The following is a 20373-nucleotide window of genomic DNA, read 5'->3' as shown; positions in this document are numbered from 1 at the left end:
TCTGTAGCAGCTCAAGATGACAGAGCAGGATCTTTTCTCATGCTCAGTACAAACCACTCTCAAAAAAAGATATGATAAAGCACGTTTTCCCTTTCCAGCTGCTCAGCTTCTTCTGTTACAAGTAGTCCTCGACTTATGACCACAATTTAGCCCAAACTTTCTGTTTGAGACAGTTGTTAAGTGAATTTTGTCCTAATATATGACTTTTCTTGCCACGCTTGTTAAGTGAATCGCTGTAGTTGTTAACTTAATAACATGGTTGTTAAGTGAAGCCAGCTTTCCTTTTGACTTTGCTTGTCAAAAGCTTGCAAAAGGTGATCACAAGATCCCGGGACAATATAACCGTCATAAATATGAGTCAGTTGCCAAGCTGCTGAATTTTGATCACATAATAATGAGGATGCTGCAATGGGTAAATGTGAGAAACAGTCATAAGTCACTTTTTCAGTGTCGTAACTTTGATTAAATGAACTGTTGTAAGTCAAGGACTATCTGTACTCCAGCCAAAGATGCGAACATATAATTAAGCAACCTACGACTGCACCATTGTCATGGTCTTTAAAAACCATGAAATCACCTGCCATGAAAGTTTTTATGGCAGTCAATGATAACTGGAGCATTATGGGTTGAAGGACAATAAAAGGGAGGAATAATAACAAACCCCTAAACCTTGCTATTTCTTTTTTTTAAAAAACTAGTCATGGTTCTCCAAATTAATTTCCAGCTGTTCAACCCTGCTCATGATCAGTTCACATATTAAGGGTAAATGCTTGAAGAAATTAAGCATTAAAAGAATGCTTAATCAGGTGGAACAGGTGTATGGATATAGATCTGGTGAAAAAATTCAGTAGCTTTGTGTAAAATGGGAAGGAGATGATGAATGATGGAGGGCTCCGTCCTAGACTTTGTATTGTTCAGCATATTTATAAATTGCTTGGATAAAGGGTTAGAAAACAACAATATAAATTTTTTAGATAACGTGATTGGAAATTGTGCTACTGGAATAAGAAATACTTCAGAGGACATTATGAACGTTCAGAAGTATTTTGACTAAATGGAATGTTGAATAGAATTTATTCTTTAATTTTAACTAACTAAACAATTATGGGGGACTTCCGGTGGCTCCGCGGCGACGGAGACAGCCTTCCCGGGCTGCCCGCGGCTCAGCTGTTGTTTTTTCGCCCGAAACAGCGCCAATCAGCTGTTCGGGCGAAATTGAAGCCCCCTCCTCGGGAGAAGAGGAGGGGGTGAGCCCCCAGGTAGGGGTAGAGTTCTCCGGGGCCGCCTGAGCTTGGAGCTTGGGCGGCTGAAGGATTGAACTCCCCCGTAGCCTGGGCTGCTCCCAGCTGGCCAGCGTCTCTGCTCCGGATTTTATGGAGCAGAGCCAGGCGTCTGCGACCATCCCTGCTTGAAGGAGAGACTATGAAAGGAAAAGAGCAGGCAGAGCAGTACAAGAGGGAAAGATAAAGAGATGAAGAGGATTATTTTATTTTACTCTCGAGCTTGATGGACTTTGCTTAAAACTTAAAGTGAAAGTGCGTCACAATTGTAAGTAAAAGATGGCAGCTAAACCTCCCCCTAGAACTTTTCGGAGTGCTGGAAATTCTCCGGTGCAACAACAATCATTACTGCAGGCGTTGCATTCTCCTGATGTATTGACATCGAAGGATCTTGAAAAACATACCCAGTTAATTTTGGAGTCAATGGGTGTTAAATTTGCACAGATGGAGGAGAAATTGGAGAAATTGGAGCAGAGAATGGAAGAAAGGATGGAACAGAAACTTAGAGAGATGAAGGCAGACATTTTGTCCTCAGTGCATAAAGTAGCTAAATGTGTGGAGGTGCTGGATGATCAAGTGGAAGATTTGACTCAAAAGAATGCTATATTAGAAGCAAAAGTATTGGAAATTGAAGATTTAAAAGACAAAATGGATAGCGAACAGAGTTTGGCTCAATTTTACCAGATGCAGTTTGCTGTTAGAATTAGAGGCCTAAAAGAGAATATTAAGGAAGATTTAAAGCAGCTGGTTTCTGAGGCTCTTGAGGGGGTATTGAACCATCCAGCATCTGAAATAAAACAAGGCATGGACAAAGTGTTCCGTGTGAATTCGTGGATTGCTAAGCAGAGAAAGTTGCCTAGAGATGTGGTGGTTTATTTTGTAAAAAGGGAAATTAGAGATGAAGTTATACAAGCTGCCTATGATACTAAAGTTGTGATTGCTGGTCAAGAAGTTTTGGTTCTAAAAGAAATTCCTCCAAAGATTTTAAAGAGAAGGAAGGACTTTATATTTCTTGTGCAAGAGCTCAAGCAAAGAGATATAAGGTTCAGATGGGAGATCCCAGCTGGGTTGAGCTTCATGCATGATGGCAAAAGGTACTGTTTGGGTACTGTGAAGCAAGCGTATGATTTTTACAACAATGTTTTAAAAGTAACCCCATCAACACTTTTGGAAGCTGTAGAGGGATCTGGAGAAGGAGAATGTCAAGAGGATGAAGATGGACAGATGGACGAGAAGGGTACAGGAGGAGATCAAGCTGCAACTCTTTTGGATGATCTTAGAGAACAGAGGGTGACGCGTGCTGCCTTAAAACGCTCAAAAAAGACTAAAAAATAAGACCAGTAGAAATCTATGGAACTTCCACAATATACTTATAGTCAAGTGGTAGTTGGGTTTTTAAGAGTTTTGGGACGTTATGTATGGTAACAGAATTTTCAATTTGGAATTAATGGACACTTAACTACAGAGGAAGAGGAAGAAAGTTTTGTGGGTTAATGCGGGTTAATTTGTGTAAGAATTATCTATTATAGCCTATTTTGGCTAGAGAGGTTAATAGGGATAGGTGCTTGTGGGTGTAAGTGAGAATATGTTTAGGTAATAGTGAATTGTGGAAGAACATAGATGGGAATGATGCTAGTTTTTTTTATTTTAGTTCTTTATACATATTTAGTATTGTTAAGGATTGGCTTACTCTATATAAGCTAGAGAGTGATGGATTTTAGAGTTTATAATTGTTAGTTTATGATTGTTTATGATTGCTTTTTAGATATATACCTTGTATTTTGCTCTGGGAAGTCGGGGGGGGGAGGGGGGGAGGAGGGGAAGTAGAGGGGGGGTAGGGGAGGGAGGAGGGAGAGGGGGAGGGGGGGAGATAGGGGGGAGGTAGGGAGGGGACGAGGGAGGGGGTAGGGGGGTTTTTCAAAGGAAAATTGTATTTTAAAACTTTTCAATAAAAAAAAAACAATTATGATGTATTTGTGGAAAAAAAATCCTAGTATATCTTAAGAAAAGCAAAAAGTCATGATTAGATTTGTTGGATACAAGATGGGCAGCAAATAAATTTCATAAATAAATATTAAATATGTTGTCATGTTGCTTTCTCTATTTGGCATTGCTCATTGTTCAAACCCAGTTAAATGTCCCAGCTAAATCTCATTTATGTCTCCAGTGAAATCTCATTTTAAAAAGATTGATAAATTGGTCAGTTGATTATATTATCACAATTGTATATTTTGTATATATTGTATATATTATATATAATATATTTTTGTGCAATTAAAATGCACAAAAATTATTACACTAACAGATCAGTATGTGATCTATATTGCTAGGTGCATATTTTAAGAAAATATTAATCAGAACAAAACTGAGGTGTGGAAAAGTCTAGATTATTTCAAAATGATTCACTGTGGACAGTAAGCTTATTTTTTATGCAAATAGTAATTGTATAGATGATAAAGTTAAACAAGTATCAGAAACTTCTACAAGTTACCAGAGAGAATCAGGAAATAATGTTCAGATGAAGATAATGCATACCTTGATATTCAATTTTTCTCTTCTCCAGTTCAGCTTCAATTTGATCTAATGCCATTCCCAGATCTCCCAGGATTTTCTTCAGATAGTTTACATTGTCGTGCTCCAGAATTTTGGCCTAAATGAAAATAACAAAGGTCTTACTGCAATATACAGTATATATACATATACATATATGTAAACATGCACACACACACACACACACACACACACACACATAAATGCAAGCTGCCCAGGTTCGGATCTCAGAAGGGTATGGCTAGCAGATGAGAGCTAAAAAGCTCAAAATAGCTATACTAGTCTCCCTTTAATTCTTACACACGCACACACACACACACACATACACACACACACAAATATATATATATTATTTAGAAAACAAACTACTGAACTCCGGGATACAAAAGAGCCTTTTAATTACTGAGCTTTTGTCAACATCAGAGAGTAAGGGCTAAAGGCGGGAAGAATCTAGATATAAACCTCTGTGACAGTTTAATGTCACAGAATGTGTAATCAGGCTGCCTGCCCCCCGCTTGTCATTGTGGCTATGTTGGGGAAACTGCCAAACATCTCAAGACCAGAATCCATGAGCACGTTTTGGCAGTCAGACAGGAACATCATTCCCAGGTATGGGCACACATAGCTGAGAATGACCACACTTGATTTTGCCGGGGCTGAGGTCATCGCTCAAGATTCCACCAAAGATGGCCGTTTACTAAAAGAGGCTTAGCTGTCCAGTTGCCATTCAATCAACTGACACGTGGAGTTACTGCCGCCATACCAAACACTGAGGAGACATGAACAATGACGCAGGTTAGCTGAACAAATTAACCTTTTACCATCTTGATGCTGGATGAATAAAAGTATGAAAGAGCTGACTCGCTTACCCATTGAACGACATGATGGCATGACAGATGGAGTGATGAAAATACAAGCGGAGCCCGCTGTTGAGCCAAAGGAAGGACAGTGGACTAATATGACCGGGACGAGGTGCATGACGACATCAACAGCTGATGCGCTTACACAGCAGACCAATGCCACAACTAACCACGACGGCAAGCCAATCATCTGGCTACAGCGCCAAACAGCCACGCGCAACAGGATAGTCGTGCCAAACAGCTGGGGGGAGGCAAGATGTCAAGATCTAAATGGAAGCCGGCTTGTATGGTTGAGCCGGAACTAATGCGGCTGAATCCGAAAGGGCGGGGTGCGGGCAGGCTGATCACACATTCTATGACCTGACTCAGGTGTATGTATATATGTGTGTGTGTGTGTGTGTGTGTGTGTGTGTGTGTGTGTGTGTGTATCTCAGAAGGGTATGGCTGACTGATGAGAACAAATAAGTTTGAAATGATCATATCGGTCTCCCTTTATTCTTTGTTAGCAAGCCAAAAAAATAAAAATTACACAAATATGAGCTGCCACCGCTGTGGCTACTGCCTGTAGATGGCCTTGGGCTAGGCTGAAACAGGAAATAAGATTTGTCCCGTGTCTGGGACCAAGCAAGTGCATTCTAGATTTGCAAATTATCCAACAATGAAAGCAGACTTAGCCTGCTGATTCTTGCTCTCTGTAGCAGTTTGTAATCTGTGCTCTGGAAGGCTAGGAATACAATGAAGAGTCAGCCTCTTCTACTAGAAAACATAAATTGGGAGACTGAAATGGAAAAGTGCTTTCTTCCCAAAGACGGGACCCTCAAACCTCCTTTTGGGTTTATGGTGATGTTTTTCCTTCCAACAAGCTACTGCGCTGAAATCCAGAGAGCATTTCTAAAACATTTTCCTCCATGTATGATTGCATGGATTTTTAAAAATTATTATTGTTCTCAATGTTTTTCAGCATAGGATGAATATATAGAATATTACGTGGAAAGAATATAAAGAACAACACCCCTATAGTAATTTCAACATAGCCACTTCTTCCATTCTTTCTATCACTTTCCCTTTTCAAGACAATTCTTAATGATGCAGAAGTAATTGCCACCTTGGCATTCAACAACTATTCCCTTTTACAAGTAGTCCTCAACTTAGAACAGTTCATTTAGTGACCAAAGTTGCAATGGCCCTGCAAAAAGTGACTTACATGACCATTTTTCACATTTACGACTATTGCAGTATCTCCATGATATCTGATCAAAACTCAGGTGCTTGGCAACTGACTCTATTTATGATATTTGCAGTATCACAGGGTCATGTGATTACCTTTTGCAACCTTCTGAAAAGCAAAGTCAATGAAGAAGCCAGATTCACTTTTAATAACTGCGTTATTAACTTAAAACTGCAGTGATTCACTTAATAGCTGTGGCAACAAAGTTGTAAAATGGGGCAAAACTCAATAATATTATGTAGAAAGAATATAAAGAACAACACCCCTATAACAAGAGAAATTTTGGGTTCAATTGTGGTCATAAGTTGAGGACTACCTGTATTTATCTTAGCTCTTTTTTAGATCAGTCAAGGTAGGAACATTGTTTCTATTAAGGCAGACATGTCAAACACAAGGCCCGGGGGCCAGATCCGGACCGTGAAGTGGTTTCATGTGGCCCGCGAAGCCATCCTGGAAACAGTGAGGGAACGGTCCCCACTGCCTTGGCCCTGGCCCAGAGACCCTCCTTCTGCCAGAGACCCTCAGATCTGTCCCACTCCTGCCCAGGCCCCCATAGGCACCCTTGATGCGAATGATGTAAGTTGGCCATGCCCACCCAGTAGGCCATACGCACTCTAGCCATGCCCACCCAGTAGGCCACGCCCACCCAGGCCATACCCACCCGGCCCCCTGAGGGCAACCACAATGCTGATGCGGCCCTCAATGAAATTGAGTTTGACACCCCTGTATTAAGGGGTAGTGATCTGAAAGATAAAAGAAAAGGGGGTAATGCTAAAGTATGAATAGATAAGGCCAGCTACATTAATTAATTTGATTATATATTATTAATACAGGAAAAGCAGTGAGAGACATAGAAATTATTCATGATAGTAATTGCACAAATTCATTCTATTACAGGTTCTTAATTAAATGTGATGATTTTTGTCTGTTGCAGAGAAATCAATAGGCAGTCTAACTACCTCCTCAATTTAAGTTGGGCCCCAGGGGACTATTGTTTACCCCAAGTTCCACTGTCTTTTTCACAGTCTTGGAGCACCATCAATTGGCCCTTCTCTTTGGAATCTCTATCTGGGGTGAGAGTGGGAAGTTTGTGGAACATCCCCAATAGTTAGTGGAATTTGGATTGAAGTCAATATAGCCATAAAAACTTCTATAGGTTTCCACACCTAATAATAAAACCGTCCTCGTGCTTATCTCACCATAAGTTTTTTCTGTTTGGAAAGGTATGGTTCCGTTAGCTGTGCATCATCATCATCATGATCCAAGTTCATCAGATCTGAGCTGGCATTAACTAAATGTCCTAAAAAGAAGAAAATATAAATAGTTTGCATGCTTGTAGTAGAAGCTTCATTCTTTTACAAAACTGTTATATTTGTTTTATAAGCTGCACTAAAGAAATGATAACAATAAGATGAATGAAGGATCGAGGAGTAAAGTAGGTTTCATTTAAGGTCCAAGGTATTACTTTTGGTCCATATTCTGTAGCTGGACTTTTGAAAGATAAATACAGAGCAAATGGGAGGATGTATCTCTCGCATACAGGTGTTAGAACAGCTTTTCAAAAATGGGGATCTCAAAAGATTGTTCTAGAAGATTATAGAAATACACAACCATTATAGGCTGAGGCCTAGGGATGCTAAGACACTGTCCTCCAGACAATGTGGGACACAGAAAATGGAAATTAGTGGGGTAAGGCCAAAAAACAAGTATATATTTCCTTCAACATTTTATTAAAATTAACTTAAATATAGTTAAGTGATCATTCCCATGTAATTAATGATTTTCCATTCTATTACATTAGAGAACAAAATTTGATGGAAATGACTGAAGAGGCTTTGAGAACTACATTAAAGTGTTCAGGTTGTACATCCTTGTTCCAGATCATAATTTGGTGATTTCTGAGTCCTTTCAATCTTGATTCTTTGTGGGAGAAAGTGCTGATGTTATATCATATTTTAGATTAGTTTTCTTTAAGTAAAAGAGAAAGCAGTTATAGTTTCCCATAATCATCTTTCAGTTATGGTGGAATTAAGTCAAGCATATTGCCTGGCAGATGATAATCAATATCCCAAAGCATGTCCGTAAACCCACAGGGAGCTAATGCAAAGGTTTTTTTTAAAAGCTTCACAAGACCATGGCTGAATACTCCAGCCAGAAACTTGGCAGTTTTGTTTTGAACTAATTGTGTTTCCTGGACACCTTTCAAGTTAACTTGAACCTTCCAGCTATATGGTATTGTAATATCCAGAGCCAGCATAAGAAAAGCCACCCTATAGTTCTTGGGAGTTGTGGTCATGACAATTCTACAGACATTAGGTTGAGGCAACCTATCTAAGATAGATAGGTAAGATAGATAAAATCATGAGTGAGGCTGCATTTGAAATCTTATTGGCAAATTTATCAGCAAATAAATGAGAATTTGTACTTCAAGGAAAAGGCCAGTTTTGAGTAAATGCATTAGCAGTACTCTTTTCAATGTAGGTGAAATAGTGGATACATTATACCAATAATGATCTGTGTTCATTCTTTTCCCTTCTTGACATTTCACCTCCCTTATGTAATTACTTTTAATTATCACAGCATCATGGGCTCAGCAAAAGCAATGCTTGAGCTAGGAGTAAATGCATCTTAGTTGCTCTTTATACCTAGCATAGCTGAAGTAATTAAGCTTCTACGGCAGCCTGGTTATTCTTTTTTTCTATGAAAGATTTTACTGGACAAACTAGCCTCACATTGTCTATGATCAAAAAAGTCACAATAAAAAGAAAGGGGGGATATTATTTTTCTAAATGGCAGCTTAACTTTCAAGAAATGTTTGGGGCTACACTTTGAGAACATTTGGATGCTTCAGGGTCTATGGTTGAAATCTTGATGATCAGATAGTTTGATTTTCAGACCTTAGAGTTAGTTCTCCTCGGCTACATCTGACATTATTTGGCCTGGAAACAGACTTTATTGTCAATGAAAAAACAATTGTAAAATGAAAAAAGTAATATATCATGGCTCTTGAGTCTGAGATGATCGATTTAAGAGGTTTTTGTTGTATTTGAATATAGTTTTGAGAAGAAAATTCAGTTTGCTTGCAGAAATGTGGATACAATTGTAAGATAAACCATAGTTAGATTTGTTCCTTTATACAAGTACTCATTTACATTACTTGACCATTTTGAAAGCATCCAACTAGTTTTCTATGAATTTTTCTATAACCAAACGAAGCAACAGACAGATGGATCCTGAAGCTTGCAGAATTTTAAATAAATTCTAAGAAAAGGGGTGTCAAAAACAGTTCAATGAGATTTGAACAAACTGAGAATGCTCAGTAATTATCGGAGGGGGAGGAACAGAACATTGGGGATGAGGATGGACTAGAGAAGGCTCAAAGAGGACTGCAACATTTTGTTGAAGAATCCATGTAATATTAAAAGGAGGAATTTAAATAGGCATAATAGTCTTACATTTGGTTGCTACATTTGCAGTAGGTGTCACTGCAACAAACAAAATGAAATCAGAATATGACCTTCATTCACCTCAAATTTAGGATTTCAAATTACATTCCTCTATTGATTTCCTGCCCTAGATTATTGATGGAAAGAGATTTTTTGAAAACTTTCTTGAACATTTCCTGTAGCCCTAATAAGCAGGCATATACATAGAATGAAGGCTACTGCTAAGCTTGTAAGCCGCCCTGAGTCTTCGGAGAAGGTCGGGATATAAATGGAATTAAATATCTGATTGCAATTTTACAAATCAGTAGTTTAAATAGGATTTTCCGTCTTTCAATTTACATTATGCACACAAATATTTTAGTACAATTGCAAGTTCTACTGTGTAAATATTCATGCCTACAAATGAAGGAAATTTATGCTTAGTCAGGATTGAATAGATGGTTTCACAGTAATATGACATCCTTTGCAATTTAGAGTAGCAATTTGTTGCTTTAATTAAAAGTTCTTTATATCTTCTATTGTGTGATTCTCTCTTAATACTGATTGAAATAGACTATTTGCAGAACAATGTCCCAGTAGCTTTGCAGCTAAGTATATGCTCCTCTTCTCTTCAATTTTTATTGATCTATCAGACTGGATTAGAACCAAGGCTATTTTCTGAGAAACCTTGTGGTGTGGCTTTCACAGTTGTTCACAACTGTTGTTTTTTTAATGAATGGATATTGACAATAAAATGACTAGGAATAGATTCACACATTCTAAAAACATGTGACTATCTCCAATCACCAAGTAAAATAGTGAATTAGAAAGTGAGGCTCTTGTATTTATTTTAAAAAGTAGCCATTTAGTTCAAAGAAGACATTTGTGTTTGACTGAGACATTTAGTTGCTGGTCTGGAGAATAAAGATAAATATCTAACATAAGGAAAGGTAAAGGAAAAATGAGAGTAATGCACTGGAAATGAACATAAATTACTTAAATCTTAGACAAACAGGTCATGCTCAGACCATCTATCTTTCTCTTCTTTCTGCCCAACTGGTTTTGGCAGCCTTTTAAACTTCAGTGATCTTTGGAGAAGTGAAGACAATTCTGACTTTAGACAGTGTCTGGCCAGCAGTATCATTAACCTGGGTTTACATTATGCTTTGATTTTTATTTAGTTGCTATTGGTGATTATTTAAAGTGATATGGCAAGGAAGAGGCCTGGAGCAGCCTTTGGTAGATAACACTGCCTGAAAGTAAATGGTGCGTGGCAGATCCTGGGGAGCTCTGTGCTGCAAGGGAACAGCATGAGGTGGACTTTTTAAAAAATGTATTTTATTAATTTATTAGTTTTTTATGATGTTCATCTCCTCTGTTAGGTGATTTTTTGAGTGGTAGCAGTGGCGCTAGGACTGAAGTCAAGGCTTGGGCCTCTCTTTCAGACCTGCCTCAACACTGCCACCAAGGTTCAGGGTGGCACAGATATGTGTGTGTGTGTGTGTGTGTGTGTGTGAGGGGGGGGGAGATAGATAATTGTTTCTTTTCTTTATGTTTTGTTTGGGGTGGGGGCTGACATGCCAGCATAATCAACTTAGATATTTTCTGAATGTTTGACATGCCATACCCAAAAGGTTCGCCATCACTGATTTAAATTGTACTTTTCTTGGCAGCCTGAAGAACTTAAACATTTCGATACACATCCCCTCATCTGATAATCCTGATAAAAGGATGGTTCTATGTCACCTTCAAAGTCTAGGTATCCCAGCCTCTTCCTTTTCTGGAGAGAGAAAAATGTTTGGTTCTCTTAAAAACAAAGTCTGTGGAGCAAGGTTAGGTGAGAGTGGTTATTAATCTCCTCAGCAGCCTTTGATTAAGGTAGAATTTTACAGACTGGAGGAAGTCTAAATAAATGAACCCAAGGAACTTTTGGAAAAACTGCTGTTTCAATAGGAATAAGCCCATAGTATAGTCAGAATTTTACTTTAATCTTTTTTGTTTTTGACTTAAATTAGCGAACAGTGTTTACTTTCAAACAATAACAGTTTCAAGTGGGGCTATAAATCAGCTGAAGATCTGTGAAGATCTTCAGGGCCAAGAGACCAGAACAAGAAAGGAATGGTGTGAAGATTTATAAAAAGGAGAGTATATGCCAGCCAAAAAAGAGAAAGGTCTTGAAAGTTGCTGTTATGTAGCTCCAGTTGCTGGCATGGTTTAATTGGGAATTTTGCCACCTGTTCTCTAAAGGAGATGAGCGATACTTTGCCCTTTCATAGCTGCTAGTATGTTCTTAGGTTAGGCACCCTACCATTTTAAAATTATTATTATGAGATCTTTGTCACTGCTTTTGGTCAACTCAGGGTGGTGTGCATACATATTCCTCATATTTTACCCATAATAACAGCTCTGTGATGTAGACTTGCTTGAGAGAGAGCGATGGCCCAAATTCATTCAGCTGCTTTTCATGCCTAAGGGAGGATTAGAACTCAATCTCCTGGTTTCTAACCCAGCACTTTAGGAACTACAACAGACTAGCTCTCCAGAATGGGAACAGTCCCGTACAGTATCTGACTCTGCCTCCACTTCATTAATCCATTGGCTTTGGAAGCTGCTCTGACACCTGATTGCCTGCTGGCTCCCAGGATGACAATGAATCTCCCCAATCAACCCCCAGGCAACTTTACCATAAATCTGCCTTGGCTGACAATCTAAAAAGAGAGATCATAAGAAGAAGAAAGAAGAAGAAATTAAAGGACCACCTATCTTAGCCTTACATTAAGAAATCAGATGAGAAGAACAGAATCAAGGTAGAAAATCAGTAAAGATACAGTTTTCTATGGACTACCTGGAGAATTCCAGTATGTTTGTTTGGGATATAGAATTAGTTTTCTACTGGAAAAATTCCTGGAATTTTGTTTTAAATTTCCCAATCTAGCTATTATATCCCATCAAGCCAGTTTAGCTTAGCTTCTACTTCAGTCACTGTTGCCTAGATGCTGCCATCTGCAGTAACACATAAGGCTTTTTAAAGGAAAAAAATACATTTTAAGAACAATAACTACCACAGACTAAATTAGAACAGAAAAAGTAAAAAAAGGAAGAATAACAGAAAAATCTGTTATGAAAAGTCACCCAGAGTTACCCTATGGTAAGATGGGTGGGCAATAAATGTATTAATAAATAAATAAATGGGGTATGCTTCACCCAGAGTGGGTCCTGGACCACCCCCAGAAGCAGAGTCACAACCCATCGTGAGAGGATGGGGAGTGGCCTGCTTCTGGGGTTCACCCAGCCAAGTGGCAGTGGATGGATGACGGTCCAGATACCCACCTACCCAAACTCGACCCTCCTTCCAATGCTCCACCCAGGGGACTGCCTTCCCAATGTTTACCAATGCTCCCTATGCTTCTCCAATATTCAAGCATAGACCTACTCGCCCTCAGGAGTTCCCCCCTCTCCTGGGTTCGTCCTGCCTTCAATACATCGAACCTCGATGACGGGCCCGACCATTGGGCCTCTGAGAGATGGCCAGGCAGGGTCAGGGGCCTCCATCACAAGACCAACAAGAGGCCCCTGGTTAAGTTTCTAGTCAAGTTTTTTGTCGGGTTAGGGAGAGGGGCGGGAAAAGACTTTGGTTGCTCAGGAAAGGCAGGCCTTCCAGCTACCATAACGCAGGCCAGGCCTACGACCATTCGCGATGGTGAAAAACGAGGACCAGTCGCCGACAAAACCCAGTGGCGAACTGACGAACAGCCTATTCCCAGGATGGTGGGGAATGGCAGAAGGTGCACAAACAGAGGGCCGTATCGTCACCGGGAGTGTCATCTCCGCTCTGTACAAGCGGTGAGACACTCCGACCCTCTGTACTTCCCCGGAGGACCCGGGAGCGAAGGTGTGCAGCCTCCTATGCTAAGGCTGGTCTACTTGAATGCCAGGTCTGTAGCTAACAAGGCTCACCTCGTTTGTGACCTAGTGGAGAGCGAGCACGCGGACCTGGCTTGCATCACGGAAACCTGGCTGGGCCCAGAGGGTGGCGTCCCTCTGGTTGACCTCTGCCCGCCAGGTTTCCAGGTGCTGCACCAGCCTCGGACCCATGGGAGGGGCGGGGGAGTGGCAGTTATCATCAGGGAATCCCTTAGCCCGCGAGAGACCACCGTCCCTCAGATAGTCGGGTGTGAGTCTCTCCTTCTGAGATATGGCCCGGGGGCGCAGTTGGGCCTGCTGCTGGCGTACCTACCACCTAATCGTGCAGCGGCAGCCCTGCCCAAGCTACTCGATGTCCTCTCAGGGTTGGTGGTTGAATTCCCAAAACTCATGGTCTTGGGCGACTTTAACCTACCGTCCCTGGGAGGATAGTCCGAACTGGCTCGGGAGTTCATGGCTTCCATGGCGGCCATGGACCTGTCGCAAATAATTTCTAGACCGACTCATGAGGGAGGCCACACCCCAGACTTGGTGTTCTTGTCCGGACGGTGGCGTGATGATATCGGTGGGGGTGCCACGACTGTTGCGCCCCTGTCATGGACTGATCATCACCTCCTACGGCTAGACTTCCCCTTTGCCACCCCCCGCTGTGGGTGCACGGTGCCAACCAGATGGTACCGCCCTAGGCGCCTAATGGACCCTGATAGGTTCCAGGCAGCGCTTGGGGACGCACATACACTCCCTGCTCACAGCTCGGCGGATGCCTTAGTGGAAGCCTGGGAAAAGGCAGCCACGGAGGCTCTGGACCGAGTTGTACCCGTGCGGCCTCTGACCCGGCGCAGATCCCAGCGAGCCCCATGGTTCACCGCGGAGCTCCGGGAGATGAAGCGTCGGAGACGGGGCCTAGAGAGCCGTTGGAGATCCAGTCGATCCGAATCCGACCAATTGCGATTAAGAATCCTCACCAGGTCTTATCTCGCTGCGATAAGGGTGGCAAAATCCAACTACTTTTCCACCCTCATCGCATCCGAAGATAATCGCCCGGCTGCCTTGTTCAGGGTGACTCGCTCCCTACTGAACCAAGAGGTGAGGGAGGAACCCTTGCAGGGTCGAGCCGAGGAATTCGGTCAATATCTGTTGGACAAAATTGCTCGGATTCGAACCGGCCTGGACTCCAACTGGGCAGAGTTGGAAGAACAAGACATGGACAGTCTTGTTGACGTCATCTGGGAGGAATTTGATCCTGTGACTCCTAAAGAAGTGGACAGGATTATGAGGAGGTTGAGCTCCTCCACATGCTTACTGGACCCGTGCCCTTCCTGGCTGGCTTATGCGGCTCGAGAGGGGACACGAGGCTGGTTCCTGGCGGTCATCTCCGCTTCTCTGAGTGAGGGTCACTTCCCCACCGCCTTGAAGGAGGCGGTGGTGAGACCTCTCCTCAAGAAGCCCACCTTGGACCCATCCTCATTGAATAACTTTCATCCAGTCTCCAATCTTCGCTTCCTTGCGAAGGTTGTTGAGAGCGTGGTGGCGCACCAACTTCCTCAGGTCCTGGATGAAGCGGTTTATCTAGACCCGTGCCAATCGGGCTTCAGGCCGGGCTACAGCACGGAGACGGCATTGGTCGCTCTGATGAATGATCTCTGGAGAGCCCGGGACAGGGGCCATTCCTCTGTCCTAGTCTTATTAGACCTTTCGGCGGCTTTCGATACCATCGACCATGGTATCTTGCTGCGGCGCCTCAGGGGACTGGGAGTGGGAGGCACGGTTCTGCATTGGTTCTCCTCCTTTCTCCAGGGCCGCTCGCAGTCGGTGCTGGCAGGGGGACAGAGGTCGACCCCGAGGCCTCTCGTTTGCGGAGTCCCCCAGGGGTCGGTCCTCTCGCCTCTCCTGTTCAACATCTACATGAAACCATGGGTGAGATCATTCGTAGCTTTGGAGTAGGGTACCATCAGTATGCTGATGACACCCAGCTTTTCATCTCAACTCCAAACAGCATCAGTGATGCCCTCGACGTGATGTCCCGCTGCCTGAAAGCGGTCCGGGAATGGATGGGGAGGAACAGGCTTCAACTGAACCCGGACAAGACTGAATGGCTGTACGTACCGGCAAGCCAGGATACTCAGAGCATCCCACCCCTTAACATCGGGGATGAGTTACTACTCCCTGTTGATAGGGCCCGCAACCTGGGTGTCCTCCTAGACTCACAGCTCTCCCTGGAAGATCACATAGGAGCTGTGACCAAGGGGGCCTTCTCCCGGGTTCGACTGGTGCGCCAACTACGACCTTATCTGGACCTGGATGCCTTACGTACAGTCACCCATGCCCTTGTGACCTCTCGTCTAGACTACTGTAACGCTCTCTACATGGGGCTGCCTTTGAGATCCACTCGGAAACTTCAACTGGTGCAAAGTGCAGTGGCACGGACACTTTTGGGAGCCTCCCGATACTCCCATATCACGCCTCTCCTCCGTGCGCTGCACTGGCTTCCGGTTGCCTTCCGAGTGAAGTTCAAGGTGCTAACAATGACATACAAAGCCCTACATGGCATGGGTCCGGACTACCTACGGGAGCACCTTCTGCCAATGTCAACACCCCACCGCCCTGTGCGCTCCCACAGAGAGGGCCTCCTAGGGGTGCCACCGCTCAAGGAATGTCGGCTGGTGGCCCCCAGGGGGAGGGCATTCTCAGTGGGTGCGCCAGCCCTCTGGAACTGCCTACCAACTGAAATCCGGATGGCCCCAGACCTCCGCACCTTCCGGCGCGACTTAAAGACTTACCTATTCCAGCAGTCCGGCCTGGCCTGATAGCTCTAATTGGGGTCCCAGTTTGTTTTGATTATTGTTTTTCAGTACTGTTTCATTATGTTTGCCTACCTTACTCTGTACACCGCCCCGAGTCCCTCGGGAGAAGGGCGGTTTATAAAAACAAACAAATAAATAAATAAATAAATATAAAGAAATATATTAAAACAAAAATGTGGCTTCTGATATTCCTCATAGCAATTATAAGCACAATTATAATTCAACCTCTTTCTCTAAAGTTGCATCATGCCTCTCCTCTTTTCAGGATCTATCCTATCCAATCACTAAAAGAAGGCTTGACAGTAATAATATCCATTGCTGCTCTCACTTTTTATTATTCTGCACCATATTGCCTCTGAATATAGATATTCTGTGGGTTCATATGGCACTCTCAAATAATTTAGAAGCACTTCCAACAGAAGAAAACCTGAAGTCATGCACAAACTTAGCAAAAATGGTGAAGAAAGTCATGTAAATGAATATGTTTAAAGATAAGGAAAATCTAGCCTGAAATTATAATTCTACGTTTAGGGAGATTTTTTTTAAAAATCTCTGCATTTGCAAATTGAGCTGCTTGATTATAAATTATCCTGTGTCATTAAACTGCAATTGCCTGTGATATTCTTGTCACAAAGTCACTGTCCACACAGCAGGACTGCTTTTCATGAAATGTCCTTTTGGAAAAGTGATAATAGGCATTGTCCATGTTTCAGGAGAACTTGTACTTGAAGCACAACTTATCCTTGTCTCTGTAACCTAATCTACACACATTAGGGCTGCTCTTGAGCACTTTGATACCCAATAGAAATCGAGAAGGTCCCCCTCAACCCAGTTTCTATTTCAACCAAGTTGAAAATTTCAAAGCTCCATTGATTGTAGTTGGAAAAGAACTTTTTGTGTGTTTCTGCACAGATTTCCAACATACCATGGAAATTACTATCATTGTATTATTATTATTATTTTTTAAAAAACTCTAGTACTATTTGAAATTTTCAGAGAATGTATTAAATGCATAATAAATAGTTCAAGAATGACAGAAGGAGAAAGGTTCATTTGCCTTACTTGATGCTTGCATAATGTGAAATTTGGACAAGGGACAGAAGCAAGGAAAGCGTGAGACAAGGCAGGGTTACAGCCAACAACGTTGACTGGATAGTCAGACCAGCCCTTACAAATCATTATATTAGAGCCAATGGAAGGAAAGAGTTGGACATTGCACAGCACATTTGATTTTTAAAAACAGACTTGGCCTGCAGTTGAAGTTGTATCTATTGTATCATGCTTTATCAAATTGCCTTATGCTAAATGCTATCATTAATTTGACTAGCACATATTATGTCCTTGGATAAAAATAGTTATTTATGCCTCAACAAAAGAAGAAGAAAGGCATCATCAGAGAGAGGAAAAATAATGAAGGAAGTTTGGAATAAAAGAGTAGCAAGCTAACTTAAACAAAAAATTTTTTTTGAAGAGAAATACAAAATATTTCACCAGAGAAGTTTGTCACTGGGCAATCAGTGTTTTCCCACTGCTGAGCTGAAGTGGGTCACAATAGATATTATATGAGAACAACCATGTTAGTATATGATAGCAAAAAATCAGAAGTCTGATAGCATTTTTTCTGAGTAACAAATGTTCTAAAAGACACATTTGGTGTGCTGCAGCTCACTTCATCAGCTGCACAAACTAGCTTGACTAATGTAGGATTTAAATTGAGGTGGGGGGACAGAGGGGAAAGATACAATAATGCAGGTTACATGTGAGACTACAAATATTTTATCTATTGCAATGTGTTAAAATCCAATGTGTTTGTTGAGACAATTGTTTGATATGTGTGAGTTCAACTGGCAGAAATGATAGCTTTCTTTTTAAGTGGAGATACCACAAATTTGAGTTCTTTTCTATAGAAAGCAACCCATTGCAATTAATTTTAAGTCTTCTACTAAGAAGAAAGGACACCAGCAAAAAATGTTCTGAACTGAAATTATCTACATTGCAAGCTCCTAAAGATTTCGGGGCAACATATTCAGGGCAACATAATATCAACAGATGTTAGGTACTCAGGATTTCTATCCATAGTTCAAAAACATCTGGAAAATACCAAGTTTTGAAAGATTGCTTCAGGAGCTGGAATGGAACCTCTTTCCCTAAGTCCTTAAACTTAAAGCAGAGCTGTGATTTGTCTTTGCATGACAAGATTACTCCTTTTTTTTGGTAGTACTAAAAGTGGTACATCAAGAATTAGTCAAATTTAAGATAATTCTGCTGATATTTTTTCTTTAGTGACTCTATCATTCCCATTTATTATGCTTAGAGTTCCCTAAACATTTTTTTACTATTGGGGAATTATACATTTTAAATGGACCAAACATGGCCCTCCATAACTGACCACTTACTGCGAATCTCAGCTGTAGCATACTTTGGAATCATGGAATCCATGGTGAGTTCTGGGTGAAGTATACATCCATGAGTGTAGGCATCCATGGGCAAGGAATCTAGGAGTTCTCTATACTGCATTACTCGTGAATGAAGGAGGCTTCCGTTCTCAGGAACTAGTTGAACCACATGCTCTGCAAAACAAGAAACAGGTTAAAACAGACTTTAGTATATACAATGCTTTTATCTGATGTTTCTTTTTCTACAAAGCTAACTTATTGGAAATAACTTACTTATTGTAAATAAATGCTCTACAGCGTGCCTATTTATAGACTCAGATTTTAAGGGTAATTTTGCATCTTGGATTTGAAATAGGAAGAAAATGGGCAACAACAGACAGGGTGAAGAAGAATTAACAAGTATAAACAGCAAGAAATTGGACAACCAATAAAGAAATTTCCTGACAGTTGAAACAATTAATCAGTGGAACGGCTTGTGTTCAAACGTTGTGGGTGCTCTCTCACTGGAGGTTTTTAAGAAGAGACTGGACAGCCATTTGTCCAGAATGTTATGGGGTCTCCTGCTTGATCAGGGGGAGTTGGACTAAAATACTTCCACGGGGCCTTCCAACTCTGTTATTCTGTTAACCTCTTTATATGAATGGGCAAGGATATAAAGCGGTCAACTTGCCTGAAATCTCCTTAGCCAGTTACAAGCTCTTACAGACAGAATATCTTAATCAGGATGCAGCACTTTCATGGGCTTCCCAGAATTTTACCAAAAATAACACCAAATTGTTGTTTAGTAGTAAGTCATAATCCCAGCAGCTAAATACGGGCAGTTGAATGACAAGATGCAAGGGTGTTTCTCTTGTAGCACTAAAATAAAATGATTTTTATCCCTAGCTAAGACCTTTATTTTCTTTTCAAACTTCCTGCATCAGCTGTCTTTGACATGACATTGAATAATGGCAGTTCTGTCCTCTGTAGCTGGGTCCTGTGTTTATAGGGAAGAATAAACTGGAAAGAGGCTGAATTTAATTTGTAAAGTATCCCTAACTATAGGAATTTGTTGAACGGATGGCAATATCTGGTTCTAACCATATTAAACCTGCTTAGAAAACAGAAATGCATTTCAGAATGAACTTGATAAGTTAGAGAAATGCATAGATAATAGTAGAATTCAATTTAATGTATGCATTTTTCCAAGTATAAGACGGGATTTGTCTTATATCAAATATGGACTTTGCACCAGTACATCTGAAAAGAATCATTACATGGTGCTGATCTTAATTTGAATTAAGAGGAGGGAGAAGAAATGTGTTTGAGCCTAGGCCCCTGGCTCACGCATATGTTATTAAATCTGAATTAGAATTACATTAAGACACAGCCATGATGCACTACCTGGACATATTCATATTTTTTCAGAATACTATTTATGTGAGCCACTGTTTCTAACTTATCTTTTACAGATTTGATTCTATATTTCAGTCCTCACGTTCCCATGTCCAAATACAAGAACTTATTCCCTGGCTCTCATCCCAGATCTCCCAAAAGCCATTCCTGAATCAGTTCATTGTAGGAAATGTCTCATTAAAACTATCCTTTTAAAATAATTCACCTAAATTGCCCCATTACGGTGACAGATGCATATATCTTTTGATTAAAGTTAGTTCTGGAAACAGAAAATAATGTGGAAGAATGAAAATTATCCTTCTGAATATCTAGTTCTTATTTTATAGAGGTTTTGGCTTTTATTTACTAATATCATTTAATAGGAAACAAATATGCAGCATGGTTTAGAAGCTTGTTTTCTTTTCAATTTTTTTGCTGCCAAAATGTCCCGTGTGGTTTAAATTGTTCAGCTGGAGTCTGACTTTTCATCTAAAATAAATATGAAATCAAATTCTTTATTACAGGTCAGCCA

The 20373-nt window shown here is 41.2% G+C and overlaps 1 protein-coding gene across 2 annotated transcripts in view; it reads right to left on the bottom strand.

Annotated features, from left to right (window-relative positions):
- GDAP1L1 (ganglioside induced differentiation associated protein 1 like 1) overlaps positions 1–20373 on the bottom strand; it is a 52338-nt gene that overhangs the window by 2181 nt on the left and 29784 nt on the right. For both annotated transcript variants that reach the window (XM_083359246.1, XM_083359247.1), the window contains 3 exons: positions 18468–18641; positions 7118–7218; positions 3816–3930 (listed from right to left, as the gene is read on the bottom strand). In XM_083359246.1, coding sequence (XP_083215372.1) covers positions 3816–3930; positions 7118–7218; positions 18468–18641 — 390 coding nt within the window. The remainder of the gene's footprint in view (positions 1–3815; positions 3931–7117; positions 7219–18467; positions 18642–20373) is intronic.

Source organism: Vipera ursinii (assembly GCF_947247035.1).
Source record: "Vipera ursinii genome assembly, chromosome: 3".
NCBI classification, from domain to species: domain Eukaryota; kingdom Metazoa; phylum Chordata; class Lepidosauria; order Squamata; family Viperidae; genus Vipera; species Vipera ursinii.
The sequence above is the reverse complement of the archived record's forward strand: the minus strand, read 5'-3'. Positions and strand labels throughout refer to the sequence as shown.